Below are 25,031 nucleotides of genomic sequence, written 5' to 3'. Positions count from 1 at the left end.
TTGAGAAGTGCGGACAATCTGGGAATACTTGTGTGATTTTTTTTCAATCTCGGAAAACATCATGAACAAAAGCTTGGGAGTTTTTGGTCAAGTGAACTGGTTAATTGCCAAAAGTCGATCACCTTTTATACATAAAAAATTTCTTACGCTAACAGCGTTTTGAAAAGACACAGCATCGCGGAAAAATTAAGGAAGCTCACTACTTGGGTATTTGGGGAACTTCAGAAGACAAATGAAAGGGTAATTTAAACAATTTGGGAAAATGATCTTCAATTAATGCCAAATGAAATGAAAATAACTTGGGAACGGTTAAAAAATGGGGACAAAGTAGGCTTTAGCCATGCAACAAATTTAAGAAAAACCTTAGTGTTCTTAATCAAGCAAACTGATTAATTGCCAAAAGTCGATCACCTTTTATACATAAAAATTTTCTTGCGCTAATTGCGTCTTTAAAAGGAACAGCATCGCGGAAAATTTAAGGAATATCACTGCTTGCTTATTTGGGGAAGCACAGAAGACTAATACAAAGATAATTTAAACAATTTCCTTCAGAAACCAAAAATATCGGAACCGCTTATAAAAATCCTTCTGGAAACTTGGGAAAATGATCTTCAATTAATGCCAAATGAAATCAAAACACCTTTGGAACGGTGAAAAAATGGGGACAAAGTAGGCCTTGGCCATGCAACATATTCAAGAAAAACCCTAGTGTTCTTGATCAAGCGAACTGATTAATTGCCAAAAGTCGATCACCTTTTATACATAAACATTTTCTTACGCTAATAGCATTTTGAAAAGGAACAGCATCGCGGAAAATTTAAGGAATGTCACTACTTGTGTATTTGGGGAACCACAGAAGACCAATAAAAAGATAATTTTTAACAATTTCCTTCAGGAGCCAAAAATATCGGAAGCGATTATAAAAATCCTGGAAATTTGGGAAAATGATCTTCAATTAATGCCAAATTAAATGAAAACACTTTTGGAACGGTTAAAAAATGGGGACAAAGTAGGCTTTTGCCATGCAACAAATTCAAGAAAAACCTTAGTGATCTTGATCAAGTTAATTGCCAAAAATCGATCACCTTTTTGAACATAAAATTAGAATGAGTTTTTGAATATTGAAGGGAATTTGGAAATATTGGGGAAAGAAAAACACACGAATGATGTACCTCAATTTTATGGTGTGCAAGGAAATTCGTCTGAAATTCATAACGACGTCGTTAAACAACGTCAACCCCCTAAAACTAGGGATCAACTTGTTTATTATCTCTAAGCACGTTCCATGGAAACAATAAAATACAAATTTAAAATCGCGGTGTGCAAATTTTGCGTAATATTCATGCAAACACCAAAAAGGCTTGATGCATGTCAATATAATGTTCAAGAAAAAGATATAGAACTTCTACAACAAGTCAGATGGACTAAAAATGTTATACGGGAAGAAAGCTTATTAGACACACTATTGATAAGTCAAAACTGCATTTTGATAAGAATTACTAGATTTAAAATTAGCCCTATTGGTCTAACAAATTTCACTTTCATATGAGTGTGAATGAAAGGGGCTAGCTAAGTGTAGCAGCTTTGCAAAATGCTCGAACTCGTTCTTTTCTATTTAGTAATTTTTATGTTCATCAGTTAACAACTGATTTTAACCGAGTTTTAGATCACAGTGAAATTGTCTCAAAATTCCATACAAGTAATATTTTTAATCCCATTACAGATAAAAACATTATCGGTTCTTAACCAGTATTTTACTGGCCTAAAACGGATTTGAGTCTATTCAGGCTGGTCTGTAATTTTAAGAGTAGTCTTACGAACCCTTATTTGATCAATTTTTGAGAGGAATACGTTCTCTAGGGTCTTTTCTAATCATTTCCGTCCCTCTTATATTGTTTGATAAAAAAAAAATTTGAAAAATGTGATAAGAACAAAATTACATACTCATTACATGAAATGAAGAATGACAAAAGAGAAAAGAATCATAGAAAAAATAGCAAAAATTAAGCAATTGTTTCTAGAAGTACAAGAGAAAACTTGTACATGCCTTTGAAATTTTAGTTATATTATTTTCTTATTAAAAGGGTTCATAGAATTATATTACGCTTCTTACGAGACTTTTATAATTAATTCTATAATTCCCCTTATCAGTAGAATAAAAGATCATTTCAAAGCCTTAGTTCCATAAGGCAGATAGTTTGCTAGTTGGGGAGGGGGCGTAAGGGACAGATAGGGGTGAACAAATGTAAGATTTTCTATGTTCCTTTCATATTCAACAAGCGCTTTATTAGATGATTCATAATGGAATTGATAGAGATAATGCTAAACCTTACAAAAAAAGATTGTATCGTAGAAAGCAAGCATAAAAAATTTAAGAGATTTTATAAGTGTTATACAAAAGAATATCCTAATTTGGTAAAATATTTTTACTATAATCGCTGAATACTCTTAAGAATAAGAAATTGTGAGAAGTATAGTCTTCACCATAATTTTTGTATAAAATTAAAAATGTTTCTCTGAACCATTTCCGGTAACCATTTCGATAATGTATCATTTAGAAAATTCTAGAGAAGAAAAAGAAATGATCGATAGTGTCAAGTTAGTCATTTGATATTTTCAACTACGATTGCGCTAAATTGTGGTCAAGATCACTACAAATTTCAATTAACAAACTGATCGTCTCGGTTTACAAGATTTCTACGCCAATTTTTCTTTTTTTTTTTTGTTGTCACAAGATCATATAGCTTAACGAAGATCTTTCGATAAGATCTTCGATTGGTGTTCTCGCGACAGATTCATAATGGATATCGGGGAGTAGAGACAGAAATGATATTCAAAAAGTTGTGTGATGTTGGGTGAGAATGGCAAAAATATCTCATTCGCGATTTTCCTTATAAGGGTCGATTTTAATAGACCAACTCTTGCCCGTTCATGGTCTCCCTCTCTTCTGTCTCTTGATTTTAAAATAAAATCCAACATTGGGATTCCATATGGCTTCAATCTGTGGTGTGCACTCTTTTTCTCATTGCATAATGATTTTAATATTAATTGAGAAATTACACTCTTTTCGAAGATCATCCACAAATGACGCAATTGCGTATTTTTATCACCATTTTCGGTTGAGATTCATCATGATTTCTGTGTATTTTGTTGTTGTTTTTTTTTGTAGGGTTTGCTGAAGGGAGAGTCATTGGAGCGCGAATTAACTTTTTTTTTTAATTTGATGTTAAAAGGGACAAAAGTTAGGTCGGGTATTGAATTCAAGTGTGGGATATTGGGTATTTGGATAAAAAAATGCGTATAGAAGTTTCCATTTGAGTGGAAAAAAAGAATCTCACGGTGAATACCATTGATGTGTTGAGGAAAACAAAAACGGAAACGCCACCCTTTAGTATTATTTCCGTTTATGTATATTATTAGTGATATATAGATAGTTAACGTGGTAATTGGTGAAATAAGATTGTTAATTTGCAAAATGGGTTAGGATTGGTCCATTTAGGCATTTGTTTTTGGGAAAGGCAAAATTTTGGGATGAACTCAATTTTCGAAAAAAAGTTCGTTAAGTAGTCATTTGAATTACTATCGAAATATGAATATTGAATGGGATGAGGGGAACGAGTGTATAAAGTTGTTTCGAACTGGCCAAGAAGCCCCACCACATTGCACAAAATATATCTATCTCTCTCTCACATTGCGGGTTTGGTGGAGGATTTAGCAATGGGTGGGAATGAGATGGATGGTAATGGTATTCCAGTCGGTGGTTGTCGCCATTTTGTGGATTGGAAAAAATTTGTGCGTTTAGTTGAGCAAAAGGCGAGGCCCAAAAGCTCGAAAAATTCTCTCGAAATTGTATCATTTCGGTCGGTGTAACGTGAAAAATCAGTTTTTGCAGTGACTACCAATCAATACACCATCCAACTGTATTAGGTGCATTTAGGAAAACGTGTCAAAATCCGTGTTTTAAATTTTTCCCATTATACATCCTCCCTCGAGATATATCACTTCACATTCTTTTTTTTCGGGTGCAAATCTTGCCGCGAGTGTGTGTGAGTTTTTGAACACTGCAAAAAAAAAGGAAGAAGGGAAAGGCTATTTCCTTGAAGTTCAAAGAAGTCCTTTGCAGTTGAAGAAGAAGTGGTTTTTTTAATTGATTTTTGCGTGAGTGAAGAAGGAAATTGAGAGGCGTTAATATGACGGCAAATATACAGCAAGGCACCTTGTTGGACGTGCTGAAGAAGAAGATGCGTCAGACCAAGGAGGAAATGGAAAAATATAAGGATGAATGTGATGAATTTCACAAAAAATTGCAAACCGAAGTGCGAAGACGCGAAGAAGTAAGACCATTTTGGCATTTTTATTTTAAACGGTCTAAATTGGGTGGTGAGAAGTGGGGCGGGCTCTAAGGGGGATTCTATGGGCCCTGAAAAGAGTCGAGGCTATCGCGCCCCCGAAGAGAGTGAAGAAGTTGTGCGCAGAGTGAGATGGACAGTTAGGACAAAACCGGCAAAAAGTCAGTTAGTGTGAGCAAGATAGGGGTATTTCAATGATGATCGTCCGGCACAGAAATGGAAAAGAACAAGTTTGAGATTCAGAGATTCTCAATTGTTTTTTTTCGTCTCATGATGACCTCTCTCCCTAAAAGCAAATACCCAAATTTTTTTAACGATCTATTGTCACTTGGTAGAGAACCAACGGTCCGACCGTAGGGGCCTTTTAAATTAGCTTGAGCAAAAGAATAATTCCACTTAGCGCAATCGTATGACTTCATTGATTTTTTTCTCTTAGGTCATCAAAAATTAAATACAATCCAGGCAAAAAATTGTGGCTTTGGAAGTGCAAAGAACTCGATAGGCGAATAGAGTTAGCAATTGAGATTCATGCACTTGCCACATGTTTATTTTTATGATTTCCACTACACTAGCGCTTCTAGCGGTGACCTTGCTAAGCTAACATGTTATATGGACTCTATAAGGCCCATAGAACGTTTTAGTTAACTAGTTCTTTACTAAAAAAAACTAGAAAACTATTATCACTCTATTTTTCCTCATTACAAAAATGTGAAAGAAACGAAAGAAAGTATAGGTATAAAATTAAACTTTGAAGCGATTAGACGAGCCAATTTCCTAATAAATTCCACAATCGATCATATGACGAAATGGAATAAGAATTTCATTGTTGTTTTTTTCGGAAATTTCCAACAGACATCTAAAACACTTCTACACAGAAATATTCTTAAGAGAAATATTTGAAAATTTAAAAAAATAAAAAAAATAGGGACTCTCTAAAAAAAAAAGCAAGAGAAGAAGGGATTATGCGAAAGAGAAAAAATTTATCGTGAGTGAAAAAGAGAGAATTGTCTTATCACCATAGTTGATAAGTTACCATGATAAGGCGTAACGGCTACAAATTCACCTTAAAGTCCAAAAATACATTGATATATTTGAGCATATAATAAGTGATAAAATCCAGTCTCGGTAAATCACGTTCAAATTTCATAATTTTGATATGCACCAGCAAAAAAAGTCACCAATTTTTCCTGTGTTGAGAGATAGGGGGACAAAAACCTCAATCTAGAACATTCTGAACGCTATTAGTGATCATAAAAATAAATATTCCCCGGAATGGGAATTGTGGGTGACTTTCCAGTAACATGATTAATTTGTAGCAAGGTAACTATAAATGCCCAACCCAAAATCGCGTCAAGCTTGAAAATTCAATGCCGGGCACGTCGAAAGACTGGACACAAGACACGATTATTTTTTCGTGGTGATTCTGAAGAACATACTAAACATGACCATTGTCTGAGAATTCGTGAAAAGATTAAATATATTCTAGGGGATTTCAATTCAGGGTGAGATTCTTGAAATATGATAAAAATTTTACATACATCCATATATGTTTTGCTACAAAATTTCACTTGGAAACTAAATCGGAAAGAAAGATTTTCAATATCTGGAGAGATTCACCGTGTCTGACTCATTCGAATACTTGTGCCAAAGAAACACTGACATGACGTCATTTATCAGGGAAGAGAATACCATAAAAAAAAATCAAATGGAATTATGTATAGAATTGCGTGTATTTGTCGTATCCGTACCAAGTGGTGGCACTTTGAAGAGGCTAAAATGAATAAAATTCTCCTCATTGGGAAAGGTGAGACCTCAAAAATGGATGGGAGAGAGAGAAAAGAAGTGAAGAAGGAAAATAACGAAATGTACGGGGCAATGAAACTTGCGATATGGTGTGAAGAGAAATGAGAATAAAATGCCGGTTTTTAGTCATGTACAAATAGGCAAAGAGTGCAAAATGTAGCCCCAAGAGCTATAATACAACACACAAAATATCTTTGAAAATTTGAAAATGGGGAATTTCGGTCACAATTCACTAGTCAAATTGTTGACAATTGGATAAATATCTAATTTGTTATTCATTATGTGCACTGAATAGGTTCAAAAGCCATCAGGTTGGGTTTTATGACCATTACAGCATGTTGAGTGTGTCTCTTCGTGACTAAGAATGCATTTAATTTGAATTGGTATTCATTAGTTGAAAGATGATTGCAGAAACTTTATTTAGATTGTAGAGTTATTCTTTTTGGAGATTTTGATTTTAGAAGAATCGGAATTTTTTAGATGATTTCTAGGCAAATACTAAATAAAGCGTCATTAAGAATTTTAAATCGGTTAATCGATATTTAGGAGTCTCATTTTGAAAAATTATATTGATTAAGGGCAGAATCACATTGACAGTAAAATGCTCACCGTCACCGTCAAAGCCCTCACCGTATTTCGTTGATTTACACATTTTCATTGCAATTCTTATGCAAATTTTCCATTACAATAGTACCTTGTCTCATACTCGGTGGCTCTAGGTAAAAATAGTATAAGAAAATTGTATAAATAAAGCGAAAATGCGATAAACGGTAAGCAAAACAAAAAACTGTAGGATTTTTTGCTACAGTTTTTCGTACAGTTTTTTTGCTCACCGTTTATCGCATTTTCGTGTTATTTCTTCAATTTTCTTATATTATTTTCACCTAATGCCACCGAGTATGAGATAATGTAACACGGTAATTGAGAACTTGAGTAAAAATTACAATGAAAATGCGTAAATCAACAAAATACGGTGAGGGCTTTGACGGTGACGGTGAGCATTTTACTGTCAATGTGATTCTGCTCTAAATCTATAATCCTTATGCTCAACGTACAATTAGTTTTGTTATGTAAAAATGTTTTCGAAATTGCTTCTGAGAGTGAACGAGATAAGTAGATTTAGGTCTAACTTATGTCCAATGTACAATAAATTTTGTCTGTAAGTATGTTTTCAAAACTTCCCATGAGAATGAGCGAGATGACTAGATCTAGATATCACTCACTCTCGTTGAAATGTCAAAATATGTTTACTAAACAAAAGTTATTGTGCGTTGGGAATTATGATCAGCACACAATAACTCTTGTTTTGTGGACATGTTTTTGACATTTCAATGAATGTGAAAGAAACTGAGATCTAGTCATTTCGCTCTCTCATAGAAAGTGTTGAAAACATCTTTACAAACTAAATTTATTGTGCACTGGTCATTAGTACACAATAACTTTTGTTTTGTAAACATTTTTTCAAATTTTCTTCGGATTTTGAGTGAGATGAATCGATTTAGATCTCTTTCACTTAAAGTGAAATGTCAAAAAATATGTTTACAAAACAAAAGTTATTCTGCACAGAGGCATAACTTACTAAGAACGGTACTTTCTTTTTTAAACCTAATTATATTCTCAGTTTTTTTATTATTATTTGGTAAATTAAAATTAGTATGCCTTTTTCATTTTGACAAAATGGTTTTCATAATTCACGTGGAAGATCATCTATTTTCACAAGTTTTAAACAAGACCCAATTGGTTGTCGAACGATTCTTTTCTCATAGAGTACATTAGTAGGGTGACAGAATTATTAAATTTAAATATTAAAAAGTTAAAATTTAAAGAAAGACGGAGATCTATAAATTAGATTTTTTTTTAGTTTTTTTTATGTGGAGCGAGTACAGAGTTTCCGAACTCATTTGTGTGTATACCGGCTTTGAAAAATTTTGGTCTGATAAGATGCAGGGGGTGGTGAATGGAACAGTAGACTTATGGTCTCTACCCACTAGAGAAATTTTTTTATATATTGAAGAGTTTTTCCTACACCAACGTAGGGAATTTGTTTCAATATGGACATTAAATTCGATAGATTCGATGGTACCGCAACATTATCTTTTCGCACGTATTTTTTTTTAATTTCTTAAATATCTTGTATCTGACCACATTTCGTGAATTAATGTTACCTTCGTCGCATATGGTCGCCAAATTAAAATTTTAACGATTTTGACCATCAAAAAAAAATTAAAATTACCTTTTGTGTTTAGTTTTAAAAGATAAGTTAATATAAGTGATTGTATTTATCATTCGCAAAATTATATGACTTAAAATTCAGTTTGCTCATTTCCGGTTTTTTTTGAGTTTTTTATACCACCATAATGTTATATAAAGGTTTGCAAACGTTCCACATGTCAAGTGTTCGTTGTGAATTACGGTTGAAAATGAATCTATTAGGTGTTTTGACTGCAATATCAGTTATTTTAGTTCTTTTGTGCTCATCGTGTCTTCCTGATCAAGAGGTGAAAAATCAAATAAAACCATTTAGACTTATTTTTGATCTGTATTTTTCGACTTATTATTAATCTCTATTTTTAAAATGTAAAACGCGTTTTATGAAGTTCGGTAAAATTCTCTTTATTAATATGAAGTTCTTCCAGAAGATTTCCAAGTTGATATGACTTTTATCAGATTTACCGAATTCAATGATTTTTTACATTCTTGAAATTGTTTCGGATTTTATTAAGGCCATGAAGAGCTAATGGATTTAAGTCATTCTAAGTATTTCGTGAAGTGAAAAGCTCTTACATATGAGTGCTTTTTAATTCTGATTCTCTTACAATTTATGGAGTTTATGGATCCGATAAAAAACGAAAAAAAGAGAAACATACTTACGTGTTAGGGAAATATCCGATTTTATATTTTCATTAGAGCTTTTAGGAAATCTTGTATTAGAAAAGGTTATAAGAACTAATAACATTTCTCATTTCGTTTTATGAGGTTAAATAATTATCTATCTTGTGGTTTTTGCAAACAAAGAGAAAATTCACATCGTTTGAAGGTTCACTGTGTGCGAACCATACCAACATTCCTTTACTTTTCTCCAGAAAAGTTTTGCACATTTTCTTACAAAATTGTAATTTTTTAAACGAACGTATAAGGGATTGGAGAGGTCTAGCCCTTGTAATCTATTACTATTTTATACGTTGTTCATTAAGATTTAATAATGATCTTCTTCTAAAGGTTTTAAGATGGTCAAAACCGGTTACGAAAATTACGAATTGTATCTTCGACATTATTATATAGAGCCTGTTACGGTAGTACAATGTACCGTAGTTGCAAATGATTTTGCAGTCCGGGGGTGACTTAGCCTCCCTGCTGTTCGTAAGCTTTTCTTTGATTCTAGCACTTAAGGATTCTATCTACCGTGTCCGATCGGTAAAGACCATCCTGAAGCGTTAGAATTAAAGAAAAGTTTAACCCTTTATCGACGAGACAGTTTTCGCGGACCGAAAATCAGCAATAAAAATGAAATGGATATACAAAATCAGTAAAAGGTCTTACACCTAGCCTTAGAAAATCCAACAGAGTGTGATTCGGTGTATTTTTTACATCTATGAGCGATAGGAACAAGAATAGCCCAAAAATTTAAGTAATTTTTCTGACAATACAAATGAATGATAATTTTCACTTTTAAAAAACGGTTTTGCTTAAAAAAATGGAAGTATAAAAATTAATTAAAATTAATTTTCATTATGACAATTTAAAAATTCGTCATTTTTAAGCATAAAAATTTACTATTTAGAAAATAGCTGGAGACTTGCAAAAAATATCATATATTCCTTCAACCTTCTACTTTGCAATTACGTACAAACATAAGAAAAAATAACTTTTCTTTGGACACCGGTGTTCCAATCGTCCTTAAAGGATTAAAGTACATCATGATGGCAAAGTCACTCGCATGTACGGTAGTTTTAGCAAAGTGGTTATATTCCTTCGTTAAATTTCCATACTTGACGAAGACTTTACTCAGATGTCTGTTTTTAGAGAAATTTTTCGGCCTTTCCCAAAAGATTTTACAGTGAATAACTTTAGAAAAATTTTGAATATTTCCAATTAAGTATTGTTTCACAATTTCGTCAAATATGCGAAAAATGTGCTATCGTTTCACGTTTAAATGAATATGATCTATGGAATATTTGCTACTTGGCTAGTCTGATACTCTTCACTTACGTGTGGAATTTGAAGAGTGTTCTTCTCGTGATTTGTTCGGAAAGTACAGAAATAATTTTTAAAGTGGTATGTTGACATGCAGAAAAGAGAAATTATGGAGAAAAAATGGAAGAAAAAGAAAAAACTATTTTCATATAGGGTCATTCAATTCAGAAGTATTTTGCATGAAATTCACTTTCATTGGAAAATGATGTTGTTAGGCTCAAGATGATGTGACTATGACGAGAGAGGTATTAGAAATAATTTATGCTTCAATGCTTTTCTTGTTTGCCGATGAAGATGATCGAAGTAATTTTCTCCTCTTTGCTCGTCATTTTATTTTTTTATTTTTATTTTTATTTTTATTTTTGAGAAATACCAAATGATTGCTACACAAGTGTCTTGCATCAATTAAAATGAAGGCACAATTTATAGAGGGATAGTTTTGGTAGAGGCAGTGCGTATATAAAAATTTTAATAGAGAAGCTATTCAGTGTGATCTTCCGGTGTTTGTTTAATGAACCATAGTTACAATCGATACAAATAGCAAAAATGAGTAAAGGGAGAGTGGGGAAAGAGAAGAAAGGAATTTATGGACCATTGAGGGAAAATATTTCCATGTAAATATTTCTTTTTTCACGCAATATCAATGAATTTTGAGAAATGCGCTTATTTTTTTTGAGAGAGAGAGATGGGAATGGGTGTATTATGTGAAATGGGGGAGAATAATGGGTTTGTTATGCAAGTCAGAGATGAATCGAAAACATAATGCAATTCCACCTGATTTGCTCCCCCAACAATTCTGATGCAATTTGTGTCAATCACAGGCTGAGTCTGAGGTGGCAGCTCTGAATCGTCGTATCCAGTTGTTGGAGGAGGATCTGGAGCGTTCTGAGGAGCGTCTCGCTTCGGCCACTGCCAAGTTGGCTGAGGCATCTCAGGCTGCCGATGAGAGCGAACGGTAGGTGACCCCCACAAGGGATGTGGGGGAATTTTTAAACTATTCAAATTATAGTTTCTAGTCCCCCTCAAATTGACCCTTTTATTACCTTTAAAAAAAGACTTTCCCTCATCTCAGTGATTTTTTTTTATTTTCAAAATCATTCATTAGAAAATCCAAAAAAAAAGAGTTTGAAAATAATTTTTTTTTGATAATCAAGGTTCAAAAGTGATGATGATTCTCAAAGTAATTGAAAAATAGAAGTGTTTTAATTTTACCAATAATCATTTTATTAATTTACATTGTTGACAAATGTGATTCTTCCTTCCAAACAACGATAAAAAAGGATAAGGAAAGCCCTCGAAAACCGAACCAATATGGAAGATGACCGAGTCGCTATTTTGGAAGCACAATTAGCCCAAGCTAAATTAATTGCTGAAGAAGCTGATAAGAAATACGAAGAGGTAGATTTTCCTTAGAATTTTCTCTAACTAGAACACACTATATTTCTAATAAGGTTTACAAGAAAATATTTAGTAAGTTAGGGATATTAGGGAATTAGGTTGTCCCATTATTACTACACTGGTTTTATTTTTATTTATTTATTGTTTTTTTTTGGTAAAAGAACTTTGCCAATTTGTCACTGTTCTGCAAATTTTTCATCATCATCACGTTTTAAACTAGAATTTTTGTTTTTGGTTCTCTGACAAATGCATATTTCAGGACGGCAAAAAATACAATTTTTTTCAGCAATTAAGAAAAAAAGGCACAGCAGTGGAAAGCAGAGTTAACGACGAATTTGCTAAAAAAAGAAATCTCCTTTTAGAGATAATCCTCAAAGAATCCAAAGACAAAGAAATCCTTTTAGTATCCCTTTGAGAGGTGTAGTCCCATGCTTCATGTAAAATGTCACTGTTGGTCCTTCGACCCCCATCCGTTTCCTCAATCCTTTGTCATTTTTATTTTGGGCTTTGATCCTGGTAGAGAAGTGTGGCCGCGTTTAACCACCGATAAATTATGTGGCATTTCCTTTCTTTTTCTCATTTCAAAACAAATCGTGTTGTAGCGCCCGAAAGATTCTTGAGAACCGCTCATTGGCTGATGAAGAGCGCATGGATGCACTTGAGAACCAGCTGAAGGAGGCTCGCTTCCTGGCCGAAGAAGCTGACAAGAAATACGATGAGGTGCAGATCTCGTCAATAACTTGATTTAATATTTGGTTTTATGTTTTAATCACATTTTTTTGATTTTTTTTCTGAATTGTCTTACATAATCATGTCTATATTGATCACTCTATACAACAAAATGACCAATTCACTTTCGGATACCTCCAAAAAGACATGAGAGGTCATAACATTGTCTGCAAATTCCCTTTGCTGGACATTATGGTATCTCAAAGGAGGTGGATGAAACTGAAAGGATGTCTAGCTCAAAAAGAGAAAAAGAAAATAGTTTGCGAAACTTGAAGATTATACGAAGAAATATTTCTTTTTCTTTTGCAAAAAAAATGGAAAAGAAACATAGAATTTCTTTTTCCAATCTCTTCAAAAATGAGAGGTTTGCGAATAGAAGAAAAATCTCATTCAAAAAAAAAGAGAGAAGATGTTAACGATTCATTAACAGAGCGATGCGAACGTGTCTTGCGAATTACTACACATCTCAAATAAAGCACGAAGAGAGTGTATTACAATACTTATAGCTTACAAAGAGAAAAAATAAAAGAATTGTAAGAAGTCGAGAGCAATAATTAACTGATTAATCACATTACGAGAGATGAAGAGTAAATTGAAAGGTGCTACAATTCTATAAAATTATCAAATTAACATTTTTTTTTGTTTCGCTTCAACCCTCCGAAGGGATTTTATTTTACATTCTTTATTTTAATCTTCTAAATGAAAATAATTTTTAAAAATTATTTTTTCATTTTATTTAAAGAAAAAATGCAAAGAAAAACAAAGTAAATAATCTTTAAAACGTCTTATCCTTCTAACAAAATATATATTCTTGACAAGAAAAAAAATTAAAATTAAAAGCAATATAATTGTATATTATGGCAATATATTATAGACTTACATTGATATAAAAAAATTAAAAATTATATAAAGGTGATTTATATTGCAAAAAAAGCCAAAAAAAGTTTTTTCTTTCACTGCCAGCAGACATGCTTTAATACATCTTTGGGTGTTTTCAAAATGCATTTTTGGATGTTGTGGTTTTTTTTTACGTTTTTGGCTCCAAAATGAAGAAACTGTGATGATGAAAATATCTACTCCACTCTCGCGTTGGACTTCCTCGTGGCTTTGGATGGTTCTCTGTAATTTGATAAATCAATATTTGGTGGCACATCCAATTCATTTGTGTCTTCTTTCGGTTGTCTTATGCAATCACCAAATAAATCTCTCTGGACTGAGGAAGATTCTTGAGAAAGATGCTGAAGGCTGCACTAATGGGATTTTCCTTGAGACGAAGCAGATATTACTAAATTTCAAATACTTATTTTTAGTCACTCAATTTTGCATTTTGCGATTTAGATTGCAAAACACAGTAATTTTCCTATTAGTCACGGTCGGTGACACTCTGAATATTTAAAATTAAATGTCTTGAGTCAGACTGATATAATTTTAAAACATTTTCCTTATCATAATTTGATTGAATATGAAGCATTATTCAATGCATTAAATATTTAAGCCTGTAAAATATTTTAGTTCTATTGCATTTTTTGATTGGCTAAAGCTGTGAATACTCTTTAATTCTAGCTAGTTTAAAAAGACGATAGTACTAAAATATTTTTATAGGATAGAATATCTAAATATTAGTTTGCAAATAAAGTTTAATACGTGATTTTTTTGTAAAGAAATAAACCATGAAGCTTTTATATTTTCAATTAGGGAGAAGTGAAGCTACGAGCTGAAGCTATGCTATTTTTTCACATTTCTAAAGGAAGTTGGACCTAGCCATAATTTAATTTAGAAACACAATTGTTTTGTTTATCTAAATTACATTACGTTGAGGTTTAGTTTGCTTTAGAAATATGCGAAAATAATGTTTTCAATGTAGCCCTTTCCCACTCCCACCCTAATATTGTTCTTCAATTAATTGAAATTCATTATATCAATGATATGACAAGGAATTGTTGAAGTAATTCAACACATATTTGCAGTAAAAATATTAGTCGACTTTCTTTAAAAGCTAAATAAAGTAAATTGGAATGAAATCCTTTCAGAAAACCTTTTAATTTTAGACCTTTGAGGACTATCACTTTTAAATGAAAAGCTAGCCCTGTTCTTATTGACCTTAAAGTCTGAAGAAACCAACAGTATTCCAAGTTAATCGAGTTTATCAAAATTGTATTCTTATTAAGTTAATAGACTCTTTGTTTTTGTGCTGCTAATGAACAAATAAAAACAAAATTTTATGAAAATAGTTCACTTAATAATTAATTATCCTCAAATATATCAAACTCGATTTGCAAAAGCTGCAACAGACCTATAGCTCATATAAGGTTCAGCCTTAAGACTTCACCATATGGCATATCTCTTCTAATTCCTTATCGTTCAAAAACTTCTAAAATTTTGACTTCATATTGAAGATTAAAGATTAAATTAGATTATGAAAATCCAATAAAATTGGATGTTATTTAAGTTTTCGAGACTTTCCAAAACTGGGCAAAACCTGAAATCTGAAGACCAATTTAGTTTCATGGTTTAACTTTTAACTTCAATAATTTCATAGCAAGCGAGAGTATTAGAGAAATTAAGAACAGGATTAATCTTTAGTCTGAAATACGGGTAATATTAGAATTTATTGGAAGATATTTAGGATTTTAAGAATTGCATTGTCTTCTGCTTTCTTGTTGATTAAAACAAATGAAAAAATTTAAACTTTAATAATTAGATATTTCAAATAAAATCATAAATATATTATTTAATATTAATTGTTTATTATTAAATATTATTAATAATTGTTTAATTTTAAATATTATTATTATTTAATTTTTAAATTTATAGTATTACAATTTTAAATTAATTTCCAAATTCTTTAAAATTTCATTAATTTTATAATCTATAAGAAATCGTAAAACTATGCATCCATTTAAAAATTAAGAAATTTCCAATTAATTCTAATATTACACCGACTAAAGGTTTATCCTCGTTCCTAATCTCTAAACAGAAAATATGAACAATTTTCTTAAAGATTCTGAAAGATTTTTTTACCCTAGGTATGCGTATTTGAAATCCGGATTTTTTGTACTTGGTACATTTTCTCGTTTGTACTCGTTTTTTATAGTTTTCTCACTTTTTCCACAAAGGAAATTTATTTAAAAAATATTCTATTACCAATTTGAAATGTGTTCGATTTTGTTAACTAGAAATTATTCTTATAAAAAAGATCTTAAAGCGAGGAAATTTTAAGGAATAATTTCGCTTATAAGGGTTAGAACATTTCTTTTCTTTCCAAAGAATATTAAAGAAATACTTTAATGAGATAGTATTCAATTCTAAGCTTATTTTCTCAAAATCTTGTTCATATTGATTTTTAGAACAATGCAAAATTTTCTGACGATTAAATAAAATTGTTATTTTTAAAAGTTATTTTATTAGTTCAAAATTTTTCATATCTTTTTATTCTATTTAATTTTTACTTTAACAAATCAGCTTTACCAGGCTGAGAAAAAATTCTGTATAATTTTTATAAAGTTAGAAATATTTCTTAGATGTCTATCTATTAATGATAGCTTTTGTCATTCACATAAAAAAATTACGGAAATGATTGAGGTAGGATTTTTCAGAGATTTATATTCCTGAGAGCTCGTTTAAAGTATTTTATTTACCCCAATTTCATTATTAAAATATTTTTACCTGAATCAATCTTACAAAATTATTCTGATTTTTCAATTTTGTTCAAGGGCGAACTAAATAATCTGTCCGATCTAGTTTAATTGACTTTCCAAGATTTAAAATATGAAATCTCTCAATAAAACATTTAGTTTTGTATAATGTCTAAAATATCAGATTGTCTTTTTTGAAATTTTTTGAGTAGGTAATTTTCTGGATAGGATTAGTACGGTTAGTACAATTATATTCTTCAAGCTTTTACTTTGCAGTATAGAGAATCAACAATTTTGGGCATATATTTTCGGTTAAAAACTAAATAAATTTTCACTCAAATAAACTAATACGGACTTCAGATATAAGGTTTAGCCATATGGCTTAATTCTTCTATTTCCTTATCAGCCAAGATTTTTGAGAAAATTGTTGCTTATGGCGCTGGCACACCTTTTCAATTGAGTGAAATTTAATCGAAAGAAATTTTACCTCTTTCTTTTTCAAATTGAAATCAGATGTAACTGTCCCTTTCTGTCAAATGAAAATTGAAATTGAAAATGAAATTGTAATTTCAATTTTCATTTGACAGAACGAGACAAATATATCTTATTTTAGTTTAAAAGACTAAGAAGTAAAATTTCAATCGATTGAATTTCACTCAATTGAAAAGGTGTGCCTGCGCCATTAGGTTTGAAAATTAAGAGCAAATTATCCATTTAATTTTGAGAAATCAACAAAATTATTTGTTTGGTTGAATAAGGGTCGATATAAGACTGATCCTCGAGAATATTTGGCCAGCAAAATTTGGCAGTAAAGGATTAGGTAAAGGAAATTTATGCAAAGGACCCCTAATCGATGATCATAAGCCCTTAATGTATGACAGTTTGGGATAAATCTTAGATAGATAAAGTCACAGCATAATGAACTTGCTCAAGACATATTGAAGAATCATTTTCAGTCAATCTATGAATTAATATAAACAAGTAGCAGCTATTAGGCAATTTTGAAAATATTCTCATGCGGAAATTTGAAATTACAATTTGGCTGTGGAGGTCCACACAAAAAAAAAGAAATGGAAAAGAATCTCAAATCTTCATTGTTACTGTTTCTGGAAATTATGTAATCAAAATCACATTAAAAATACAAAATCCATGCTACACCTTTCTTTAGAGAGAAATGCATATTTTGCTTAGTATTTCGCCTCAATTGTGTTAAAAAAAAATCTTCCCACGAGAGATTATATTTGAGGAAGAGTATGATTATTAAATTAATTTCTTTAACAAAACTCCCATTTTCTCTGAGTAATTACTTTTTGCTATTTATATACTAAATTTTTCGACTATTTTACTCACTATGTGGAGAGATACCTGTCTTGGATTTCACATTGAGTGAAAAATTTATATTTTTGCTACATTCTCCAGTTCAAATGGTGTTCTATTATTGGGTATTTTGCGGTTAGTAGGTGGTTAATATTAATTGTGCAATGATTTGGTTTACGTACTTGATGATGTCACGGTGGATGTAAGAGATTTTCATCATCACAATATTTCCAGCTCAACCCTTTTCTAAAGGCCAAAAGGGTGAGAGGTTATTGAGGATTTCTTTTTCCTAAGAACGTTTAAGAGCCAATTGCAAGAAGCTGCTTCCAAAGGTGGCGCAGAAAGAAACTATCGCATGAGTGTGTCGTGCTTGTTTTAAAATTAATAACTTTCCTATACTCTCTAATTTGATCTTCTATTGTAATATCAATATCACTGTGGAATTTTTGCTTGAATATGCCAAAGGTGCGAAGCATACAGAAATGCTGCTAAAGAGCAAAATACCGGCAGTTCTTTATTTCTTATTTTTCATTTCACATGTGAAACATTGATAAATTCTTCTTTTATATGGTTGCTTTTTTTGTTGATGTTTCTCTTACAACACATTTTTTACACCCAAAAGAATTTCTCATGTTCTTACTCGAAAGCCCTCCTACCATGCGATTTGTGTTATAAAATAAATTGTTGATGTTATTGACAGGTTGCACGTAAATTGGCCATGGTTGAGGCCGATTTGGAGAGGGCTGAGGAGCGTGCCGAAGCCGGTGAATCGTAGGTGTCTCCAAAATAGAAGTGTTTTGCCTTCTTCGTGTGTCTTTTTTTTTTGTTATCAGCAGAGTTGACCAGATGTTCTTACTACCGTATTCCATGCTCTAAATGCGATAATTAAAAACTCTAATTTAATACTTCTTTTTTTTCGCTTGATGATGATGAGATAAATATAGCCACAGCATAAGGAAATGAATCTCAAAAATTGTTTGGGATACTCTGAGAAGAGTCATCTTCAAGAATAATAAGAAAAAAAGCGCCATGCGGTGTTGTTTATGTAACAATTTTCTTCAATTAAATTTAATTGTGAATGCATTTTGTCTCCTCTCTCGTGAGGCAAGTTAAAATAAAAAAAATAAACACGACATTCACACGAAAAATTCCATTGAGAAGAAAGAGAGAGTATCTATTTTTGGCTAAAGAATACGCAATCCCGTATTTTAGAGATGATTTCCTTGTGCCGGTGAACATTTCCAACTGTTAATAATATTAATTACAGTGATTTACCATTTCTCTTTTGTGTGCAAAGTGATAAATTACCAATTTACCATTTTTAGATGTGTTTTTGCGCAAATATTTGATCCATGAATTTATATCTTATCCCCCTCCTCCACCACAAAAGATGTTTTTAGCTAGCTAACATAGTTCTAGAATTATTTGTAAATTAATGCCCGAATGTAGAGTCGCATATTAGTACCAAATATAAAATGAGGTTTTTAGAAACAATGAAGCTAATGTAATTAAGCTCACAATTACTTTTTGTTCTCCATCCATGTTCACTTTTCCTGAAATTGCTATAACGTGTTCGGAAAACAAAAGTAATATAGAATTAATAAGATTGAAAAACTCTAAATTACTTTATCAATCGCCAGAGAAAACAAATAAAAACACTTCAATGCATGTTGACAAATTTTTAAACCTTTTTCTTGCAGTAAACGTACTTAAAATAGCACATAAGCAATATTTTTCGGCTTATAGACAAAATCAAATTTATTAAAACTCATTCATAACCAATAATAAATAGGTTTAATTCCTTGATTTGGTTAATATCTCTTGCATTCGAAGGTTAAGCTGAACACAATTTAAAAACAAAAACAAAAAAAGAGAGTCCTGAATTTAAATAGATCAAACTACAGAATTCTTCAAGCTTAATGGTGTCTACACACTAGAAGCAATTTTCGTCAAAAATTTCCTTTCTTAAAAAATTCTGACGTTTTTGCCTACAAGGATACGGGAAATTTTCTTTAAAAAGGCTTTTTTTTAAGAAATTGCTCCTAGTATGTAGAGGCCATAAGGGACTGCGTGGGTCACAAAGACTAAAAAACATCATATTATCTCTATTCTTTCAGCATAATAAAATAAAAATTGCTTAAAATCTTCATTTCGAAATTTAAAAAAAATAAAGAATTGGGATGGTACCTGACATTCGGAGACCTTTTTAAAAAAAACTTACTTTGCGATGGACAAGATTATTCAGACTAGGCTCATCTAAATCAAAAAATCGAAAAATTTCCTCTTGTTAATAGAGTTAAATTTGTACTTGAACGAAGGGTTTTTTGTTTCCTTGACCTCAACTTGTTTTACGAGATGAAACACAGTGTAAATTTTCCCAAAAATTCAAATTTAATTTCCTTTTCTAAAATTCTTGGTTCAAGTACGAGTTTAATTCTCCTGGTAAGAGTTTTATTTTTTTAGGACAGAATGTCCTTCCGGTGAGCGTCAGTGTATTAAGTGCAATCCAAAAATGAAATATTCAATTTACCAAAGCTTTCAACACCTATAGTGTCTTCATCAGTGGTTTTTGGCTACTTTTCTACGGATTTTAGTCAAGATTTTGTCTAACTAATTTCGATAAACTGATGTGGCAGAAATTAGACAATATCTTGATTAAAATCCGAAGAAAACACTAACCAAGAACCACTGAAGAAGACATCTTTTGGTGTCGAAAGCTCTGGTAAATTTGAGTGTTTCGTTTTTGGATTGCGCTTAACACACCGACGCTCACCGGAAGGTTATTCTGTCTTAAAGAAATAAGAGTATCATACACCGTCTAACCATCTTTCTCTTCTGCTAAGAGGAAATATTTGGATATTTGACTTCTAATGAATGCATTGTCCGAAATCTTGTTTATAAGAAAGTAAGCTTTTTCAAAAAGAATCTCCGGAGATTAAGTCCAAACGCTTGAATTTTTAAAATTTTAAAATAAATTTTTTAGAAAATAAAATTGAAATATTATGCTTTTATAAACCAAAGAGCTTGAATTTAATAAATTTTGTTTATGCGGAAGAAAGTTTTACTTGTAAAATTAGTTTTTTTTTCATTTGAGAGAGATATAAATTTATTTTTAGTTATTTTGAATATTTTACACTCTTTTATTATTATTTAATTTCTTGATGAAGCTAATAAAATAGATTAAAATACCCTGGAGCTTAAATCCTTTATTTTTTTTACAATGAAAAAAGTTTAAAAGGTTTTAAAACACATGAATTAAAAATTTTTTGGAAATTCGGAAATTTGATGTAATATTTCGAGTAATTTTTAGTTTATTGTATTTTAAGTACAAAAAAGTTTTTTAAAGGTTATGATTAGCATGATCTTGCATTCAAAAAATTTTTTTTTGGTAATAAGGGAATTAGAAACAATACTTTTTGATTTCTCTATTTACAAGTCAGGCAATTTCAATATGAAAAAAAATTGTTGAGGTTTAATATAATTTAAATTTTAGTGCTAATTTGGCAGAATGAGTTTTGATATTTGGTTCGAGTAATGATTCTCTTTTAATTTTTTTAATGGATTGTCCTGATGCTTTAACGTTGAAATTAAATTGAGAAGTTGCTCAGCAAGAAGTTCGATATAAATTCATCAAAAAGTTTATCATTATGTTATAGGTGTATAATTGTTAGCAGTATGTTTAACCTGTTCTACAGGGGTAAAAATCGGACACACTGAAAGTTCGACACATTAAAAGTCGGACTATGAAATACGGGTTAATTATTCAAATACATGCGAAGTTAAATTGTTTATTAAGTGTCTATCGATTAATAAATACCCATTTTACATTTAGACTAATATGCGATTCTACATTCAAGGGTTAAATATTTAATGTGAACTTTCCAGCATTTCTTAAACTAATCCACATTTTTTTGTTGTGTTTCTTTTGCTAAAATGCCAATAACCCGATGTTTCCTGCTGTGTGTTGCAAAAAATGCTCATCATTTGGCCCAAAAAAAAATGTTTTTTGCAAATACCCGAACTAACCAGGTTGCCCGTAAATTGGTGTTAATGGAGCAGGATCTCGAACGCTCCGAGGAAAAAGTTGAACTCAGCGAAAGGTTTGTATGCATTTTTCCCACGCTTAATGAACCTGCCCTCCCCTCTTCTCAATGTTAGTTATTAGCATTACCTTTTTCAATTAACAAAGTGATTTATCGTCGATTAATTGAGTTATTAAACTTTCATAATTGCATAGTGTGAATGACTCTGTGACAAAAATTACTGGAGGATAGAGATGTTGGGGGAAAATTTCATGTTGCATGCTTTTGGCATCAAAAGCATTAAATTCTAGAGCATCGTTGGTTGGATTTATTGGGCGCAATTGTTGTGGTCCACTGATGATCTTACCATTACATTAGAAGATATTAATCTCACTCGGTATTCCTCTGTGCAATTATGGAATTTAATAACATTATTTTTCGGATTATAGATTACAAAATTATAAATTATATTTACACTAATTTATCTCTTTTTTCTCGTGCTATCTCTTAATAGCAAAATTGTGGAACTGGAAGAGGAACTCCGTGTCGTAGGCAACAACCTCAAATCACTTGAAGTGTCTGAAGAGAAGGTAAAACCGTTTTTTTCTCCTTAACATATATTTTTCATACCATTTACAAAAGAATCTTTATAAAATTATTCACAAGGCAAATTTATATACAGATTTTAGGGAGTCTTTCACTAGGATTTTTAAAGAAATTTTTATATTTAAATTGATTAGTTTCTTTTTATTAAGGATAGTGTTCATTTAAAATTTTCAACGTTCAATATTTTTCAATTTGCGTTAATTAAACCATCACCAACATTTTAACCCTTTAATATTCATTTTTCCATATTTTAAAAAGTATTTTCAAGATGAAATACAAATTAGACTAATAAAACACACTTTAGGAAATACCAAAAGAATAACCACTCCACAAATTTTAGTTAAGAAAACATAAAGTTTCCTAATAACTAAGTTGTTGATAATTGACGTAGGCCAACCAACGTGAAGAAGAGTACAAGAACCAAATTAAGACTCTCACAACCCGTCTAAAGGAGGTTAGAAAAGAAAAAAAAATCCATGTGGAGTTTGATGATTTTTCTTTTGTGTGTTGCTGTTTCATTTTAAAATTTTTCCACAAGACTTTCTTTAAGTATTCTCCTATAGATCAGCTATTGATGTTGTTTGTAATTTTTCAGAACATTTTACAAACATTTTCAACCATTTCCTTGTATTAAATCTAACACATTCATTTGCAAAAAAGAATTCGATAAAATGAAGAAAACAAGATTGGTTTTCTAAAAGCAAATACTAAAAAAACATATTTGTTTAAATTGTTGACCTGACTAATTAAATTTATAGTTCCTTTTCTTATTTTTTTTTTAATATGTGTGGAATATTTAAATGAAATTTCGTGTTATTTTTCTGCTTTGCAAATAATCCCATGCGCTGTCGTATTCAATGAAAAAATATCAAATAATGCAGGCCACACTCAAAGAGGAGACATACGAAAGTCAAATTAGACTCTTGGATCAGGCAATGAAGGAGGTAAAGTGAATTTTGAGGGCACAAGCATCAACAAAGAGAATGCAGGGGAAATATTTTAGGGAAAAATGGGCTGCATTTTGGCTATTTGATACACTATGCAACGATGATTTTCGTAGTTCGAGTTCTCAGGCACGAAATTTGACGTATTTGTAAAACAGCGCCTCTAGTGTTGGTTTGACAAACCTCGCTAGTTTTAAAAAGTTATGGATTATGAAAAGACCTTTCACTTTTTCTTTAAGAAAAATAAAATCGGGTCACTGTAACGGAAGCTACGGTCATTTAATGACTAAAAAGCAGTAAAAATTATTTTGCCTATATCCAGGCGGAAAACAAATTATTGGAAAAATACCAATTGTATGAGATCCCTGAGAATACGAACTCAAAGAAGAATTTCAAAATTGTTTCATAGTGTAGTGGTATCTTTAAGCAAAATTATACTTTTTGGTTGGGTATCTTATATTAGGAAAAAACAAAACAATTTTCACAAATGGCCTCTTTGGGTTTTCCAAAGTCTGCAAATTTTTCCCTGAGAGCAAATAAAAATGGTGGTGGGTTCTTTTTTTCAAACAGTTATATTCCCCAAATGAAAATATAAAAGTGTCGGCAATTTTCTATGTGAAAGAGTTTAGAGAAGAGAGATATACTGATGATAAGATTCTTCAGATGGTTGACGATGATGCCTTGGAATAATGCAATATTTTGTCATTTACAAAATAATTTCTACTACACAATCTTGTAATTTGACACAGGCAACAGCTAACCGTGAAACCGCTGAGGATAAAATTGCTAGCTTAAACCAAAAACTTAACAACGTAAGTTCCACTGACGATATTTCATATAATCCTGATTCTGAAATCTCTTGAGATTTCAATATTTACAATTTTAAGATTAATGTGACAGAGATGAGCTTTGGAATATCACAAATTTTAAATTAAAAAAACTTACTCATGTAGAAAACTTCATTGAAATTTATAACTGAATCACTATTATGATTAATTGTTTCGTAATGGGAAAAGATGTTTTTTTTGCTTAATTTTGTTATTTGTATTATCATTTATTTTTCTTTTATGTTATAATTGCAAAAAAAAATTAAATGCCGACCCAGAAATTTTTCCGTAAATAGATTAAAGCCTCTACTATGGTGCTATTTTTGGTTATTTGGGTGGTGGGTAGTTTACTTCAAGATAAGTGAATTATTTTAATTGAATTATCTCTAAGGCAATGGCTTTTCACCCTCTATAAGGTGGGTTTTTCTTTGCATGCTTCAAGTTTTTTCTTTATTTCTTGCCTCATCTTTAGTGCTTCTCTGTTTTTGGTTATCACCTACAGTCTCATGTGGAAAATCGTGGAGCAAGTGATGTTTTTCAATGTTTTCAGGATTTTATTGCCAGTGTATTTTTGAAGTGATTGATATTCTTAAGAAAAAAAAGCAATATTTTGAAAAATGATTTTTAGAAAACAAAATTTAAGATTAAAGAAGCCTGAATATTTAGTCTTGAATTTAAAGAATTTAAATTTTGAGACGAAAAAAGCCCCTTAGTATCAAGTTTAAATTAAATTAATCAAGTTTAAACGTTAAAATTGATTTTATTAAGCCTCAAAATGTACAGAAAGGTATCGTGTTGTTCATCTTTCACTACCACTGTATATGTTCAAAACCGGTCAATTAGAACTTAAGATATAGAATTCTGAACTTGTTTGATTTTTACGTCTTATAACTTGGATTAAGTGTATATAAGATAACCGGTTATGTAATTTTTCCTTTTGTAAGATCGTAATAACATTTAAAACGTACCGTAGATGCGGGCAATTTTGTTCCCTGCTGCTCGTAAGCTCTTCTTTGATTCTCTGCATTTAAGGATGGTCTTTACATATCGGATCGGTGAAGATTATTCTTACGTGCTAGAAAAAAAAGCTTACGTAAAACAGGGGGCAGAGGGAATGAAAATCAAATGAAATGAGTTATCATAAGCAATCATAGTGGTTCGAGTTCTCGGTTCCCCGATGGGTTTTCAAGACTCTCAGAGTTCTCCA

At 31.3% G+C, this 25,031-nt stretch overlaps 1 protein-coding gene across 24 annotated transcripts in view; it reads left to right on the top strand.

The window, feature by feature from the left end:
- LOC129799652 (tropomyosin-2) overlaps window positions 1–25,031 on the top strand; it is a 39,196-nt gene that overhangs the window by 7,636 nt on the left and 6,529 nt on the right. For 8 of the 24 annotated variants that reach the window (XM_055843747.1, XM_055843733.1, XM_055843744.1 and 5 more), the window contains 5 exons: window positions 11,168–11,301; window positions 12,347–12,464; window positions 18,126–18,196; window positions 21,962–22,037; window positions 22,445–22,507. In XM_055843747.1, the coding sequence (XP_055699722.1) occupies window positions 11,168–11,301; window positions 12,347–12,464; window positions 18,126–18,196; window positions 21,962–22,037; window positions 22,445–22,507 (462 nt within the window). Of the gene's footprint in view, window positions 1–3,734; window positions 4,335–11,167; window positions 11,302–11,626; window positions 11,745–12,346; window positions 12,465–18,125; window positions 18,197–21,454; window positions 21,526–21,961; window positions 22,038–22,444; window positions 22,508–23,746; window positions 23,810–25,031 lie in introns of those variants that run through there. The other 16 variants (XM_055843736.1, XM_055843740.1, XM_055843730.1 and 13 more) reach the window with 8 other exon arrangements.

This window comes from Phlebotomus papatasi, chromosome 1 (assembly GCF_024763615.1).
Source record: "Phlebotomus papatasi isolate M1 chromosome 1, Ppap_2.1, whole genome shotgun sequence".
Taxonomy (NCBI): Eukaryota; Metazoa; Arthropoda; class Insecta; order Diptera; family Psychodidae; genus Phlebotomus; species Phlebotomus papatasi.
This window is presented reverse-complemented; position numbering and strand designations above follow the sequence as displayed.